Source organism: Arachis duranensis, chromosome 5 (assembly GCF_000817695.3).
Source record: "Arachis duranensis cultivar V14167 chromosome 5, aradu.V14167.gnm2.J7QH, whole genome shotgun sequence".
Lineage (NCBI taxonomy): Eukaryota > Viridiplantae > Streptophyta > Magnoliopsida > Fabales > Fabaceae > Arachis > Arachis duranensis.
Genome location: NC_029776.3, coordinates 26,847,139 through 26,851,638, shown reverse-complemented (window position 1 = coordinate 26,851,638; position 4,500 = coordinate 26,847,139). Strand labels below are relative to the sequence as shown.

The 4,500-nt window shown below is 37.9% G+C and overlaps 1 protein-coding gene across 1 annotated transcript; it reads right to left on the bottom strand.

Annotated features, from left to right (window-relative positions):
• Positions 1-2,743: 2,743 nt before the first annotated feature.
• On the bottom strand, positions 2,744-3,154 carry LOC107488904 (uncharacterized). Its single transcript, XM_016109695.1, has one exon. The coding sequence runs from the start codon at positions 3,152-3,154 to the stop codon at positions 2,744-2,746; it is 411 nt and encodes a 136-aa protein (XP_015965181.1).
• Positions 3,155-4,500: the final 1,346 nt, after the last annotated feature.

Here is a 4,500-nt window from a genome sequence, read left to right as displayed (position 1 = left end):
GCCGAAAAGCCCTCTACCTTGGCAAGGCTAGCTTTTCCTCATCTCATTTGCCATCTATGCAACTTAGCTGAAGTTGTCATAGAAGGAGACATCCCCATTGAAGAGGACAAGCCCATCACTAAGAAGAGGATGGAGCAAACAAGAGAGCCCATTCATGGATCTCAAGAGACGCATGAGGAAGCTCATCATCAAGAAATCCCTGAGATGCCTCAAGATATGCATTTTCCTCCAAATAACTATTGGGAACAACTCAACACTTCTCTAGAAGGATTGCGTCGTAACATGAACCAATTAAGGGTGGAACACCAAGAGCACTCCATCATTCTCAATGAGAATAGAGAAGATCAAAGAGCTATGAGGGAGGAGCAACAAAGGCAAGGAAGAGACATAGAGGAGCTGAAAGATACCATTGGTCCCTCAAGAAGAAGGCGCCACCATCACTAAGGTGGACTCATTCCTTAACTTCTTTGTTCTTATCTCTCTGTTTTTTGGTTTTATGCTATATGTTTGTCTATGTTTTGAGTCTTTACTACATGATCATTAGTATTTAGTAACTATGTCTTAAAGCTATGAATAACTCCATGAATCCTTCACCTTTCTTAAATGAAAAATGTTTTTAATACAAAAGAACAAGAAGTACATGAGTTTCGAATTCATCCTTGAAATTAGTTTAATTATATTGATGTAGTGACAATATTTTTTGTTTTCTGAATGAATGCTTAAACAGTGCATATTTTTTATCTTGTTATTTATGAATGTTAAAATTGTTGGCTCTTGAAAGAATGATGAACAAGAGAAATGTTATTGATAATCTGAAAAATCATAAAATTAATTCTTAAAGCAAGAAAAATCAGTGAATAATAAAAGCTTGCAAAAAAATTTATAAAAGAAAAAGAAAAAGCAAGCAGAAAAAGCCAATAGCCTTTAAAACCAAAAGGCAAGGGTAAAAAGGATCCAAGGCTTTGAGCATCAATGGATAGGAGGGCCTCATAAAAGTAGCTGTGTTCAAGAATCAACATACTTAACTAGGAGAATCAATAACACTATCTAAAATTCTAAGTTCCTATAGATGCTAATCATTATAAACTTTAAAGGAAAAAGTGAGATGCCAAAACTGTTCAGAAGCAAAAAGCTACAAGTTCCGCTCATCTAATCAGAACTAATATTCATTAATATTTTGGGATTTATAGTATATTCTCTTCTTTTTATCCTATTTGATTTTCAGTTGCTTGGGGACAAGCAACAATTTAAGTTTGGTGTTGTGATGAGCGGATAATTTGTACGCTTTTTAGCATTGTTTTTAGGTAGTTTTTAGTAGAATCTAGCTACTTTTAGAGATGTTTTTATTAGTTTTTATGAAAAATTCACATTTTTGGACTTTACTATGAGTTTGTGTGTTTTTCTGTGATTTCAGGTATTTTCTGGCTGAAATTGAAGGACCTGAGCAAAAATCTGATAGGAGGCTGACAAAGGACTGCTGATGCTGTTGGATTCTGACTTCCCTGCACTCGAAATGGATTTTCTGGAGCTACAGAATTCTAAATGGTGCGCTCTTAATTGTGTTGGAAAGTAGATTCAAAAAGGATAAAGCATCTCCATACACTTATCTGAAATTTTTACCAATGAATTACATAAGTATCTCTATCTCTATTTTATACTTTATTTATCTTTATATTCGAAAACCATTATAACCATTAAAATCCGCCTGACTGAGATTTACAAGATGACCATAGCTTGCTTCATATCGACAATCTCCGTGGGATCGACCCTTACTCACGTAATGTTTATTACTTGGATGACCCAATGCACTTGCTGGTTAGTTGTGCGAAGTTGTGAAAAAGAGTGATATTACAATTGTGCGTACCAAGTTTATGGCGCCGTTGAGATCACAATTTCGTGCACCAACAATCATAGAAGAGATATAGCACATAATGAACAAAATTAGTAGTTAAAATGTACAACCACTCATTAAAGCTCAAATCTCACAAGGTATTTTGTTGTTTCCTCTTCTATGTTCCATAAAAATAATTTTCCAAATCAATTCAATAAAATTCCCTTGAAACAAAATTCTTAGAAATCTTTGTTGTTTTTCACCAAAATTATTTCCTATATGTGTGTATGATGTTATGGATGCAATTTTTCAAAATTTTCTAGTTCTATTCCTAATTTTCAATATCGCAAAAACTAACATGAACAATTAGGATCAAAATTGAGCTAGGCATATGCTATTCACATCTTCCATTCACATCCAAAATCTATACTATATACCAAACAAAATAAAGCTCAAAACATATATATAAACCATAATTAAAATGCACTACTAAGTATAACTAAAAAAAATGCAAACTAAATAAAGCAACTACTATATACATAAACCAAAGTAAAATGTAGTGCATAAGTCAAAGTACTAAAAAAAATATCCACAAAAAGCATAATAAAAACTGAAAGTAAACTAAAAAACAAGTGTTGAGGAGAGAATGTTTACACCCAAAATATCGTAGATCCTCCCCCACACTTAAATCATGCACGGTCCTCTGTGCCAAAAAAATCAAATTGGGGGTGGCAGGTGCTAATGCCGCTGATAAACAATGATAGCACGGGAAGGCTCTAGGGTGGTCTCAGCTGCCGTCTCCTGAATAGCCTAGTCAGCCGGCTCTGCTGCTGTCTCTACTGTCTACTTAGCTACAGCTGCCGGCTCCTGAGCTCTCTCAACTACTGGCTACTCAGCCTTTTCCTCGGCTCTCTACTCAGTGGGCTCGACTGCCTGCCCAGTTTCAGTTGCTGGCTCGACTGGTGGCTCCTCAGCTGTTGGCTCAGTCTCAGTCTCAGGCTCTGGTGTATCTGGAGGAGGTGGCCCAGGGTCTCTACCCTCAAACTTCGCCACAATCCATTGAAAGCGGCAGGCATTGCGGTGCTCGAAGCGGTGGATGGCCTGAAGAATCTCCTGACCCAGCTCATAAGGTGTCTGAAGTTGAGGTGTAAGTGTGGAAGGTGCTGGAGGCGCTGAAGGTGCTAATGATGATGGTGGCTCTATAGTCTTCCTCTTCTTCTGTGGCAGACCATCATACTCTCCGTATGGCAGAAATGGCTGGTTGCTAATGTAGACAAACATTTGTTCTGTCGAACGTCTCTCCACCCCAGATAAAGTAGCCATGCGAGTGATCATCGATGGGAAAGTGATGTTATACTTCTGCTACTGGTTTACCTTTCACATCGAGTCTCTGATGAGGAGAAGAACAGAGATCCTCTTCCCCTCCAGAATAGCCCAAAGTAAAACTGCCACATGGACCCTAATGTGAGTGGCATGCGTGCTCATCAAGATGTAGTCAGCAATGATCTGCTGCCAGATCCTCGCCTCAGGAGTCAGATCGGAGTATGCAACGCTTTGTGGGACCACATTTTCACCTCTGCTGTATTCCCATTGGGCCTTTGGTAGCCCAATCTTCTTCAGAACGGCATCTAAGGAAAGCTTGCCCACAGTCAAGTCCTTCACTATGTTAGGATAAGCATCACGTGCCGGAGGAATATGCGGAATCTGTAAGAGGGCCTCTAAAATATGATCAGAGGTGTCTAGTGTGACACCTCTCAGAAAAATGGTTGTGGCCTCTCTCTTCAGTAGATTCTCGTAGAATTCCTTGACCATGTGTTCATTAGTCTCCACAGGGTCGAATTCTATGAACCTCCACTGGTAGAAATTGAGTCGGTGATGAATTACTTTTGCATATTTCTTTGGTACATTGAGCTTCCTCTCGTAGTGGAAGGCTTTCTTTTCCAGTTTCTGATATTACTCTTGGGCTTCCTCACTGATAAATGTGTCTGGTTGAGTGCTCGGACGTGCAGGAGGAGGAGCCAAAGGGTTGGCTTTCTCCTTTCCTTCGCGAGGCATCCTAAAAAAGAACAAAAAATGGAATACAAATAAGGAGAAACAGATAGAAAATCACAAAAGCAAAGAGGAAATAGTCAAACGATGCAAATCGGAGCCAATAAACTAACCAGACACTTAATTGAGGAAAACATATTAAAAAAGAAGTAATATGCTCAAAGGGAAATGTAGTTTTCCACAATCAAGGAACCTAAGTAACAATTAAAGGAATAAACGAAAATCAAAGCGCAAACAACTTAGGTAAAGCAATAAAAGTGAATTAAATCAAGAAAATTGATTATTGCCTAATTTTGTCTTAAAATTTGAAGAATGAACAAAAATTGTCACAATGGCAACAATTAATTTATCATTTGAAGCGTCTACCTATTCATGGTGAAAAGTGGAAAAATGACCACATAACCAAACCCTTGTTCCAAAAGCAATACTTAATCAAAATAAACTTGCATTGCCCAAAAAGGATTGTAAAGAATAAGTTATTGTACGTGATCATTTGTGTTCGAGAACACATGAGTAAGCACTTAGTCAATTCACTAAACAAAACATGGTATGCACTGCTGCAAAATTCACCAAACAATGCTAAAGTCTAGAAGATTCAGTCCAATTTGGTGTTCTAATCA

Excerpts from the sequence above, each read along its gene's own strand:
- LOC107488904 (XM_016109695.1), bottom strand. The coding sequence starts at position 3,154 with ATGGCTACTTTATCTGGGGTGGAGAGACGTTCGACAGAACAAATGTTT.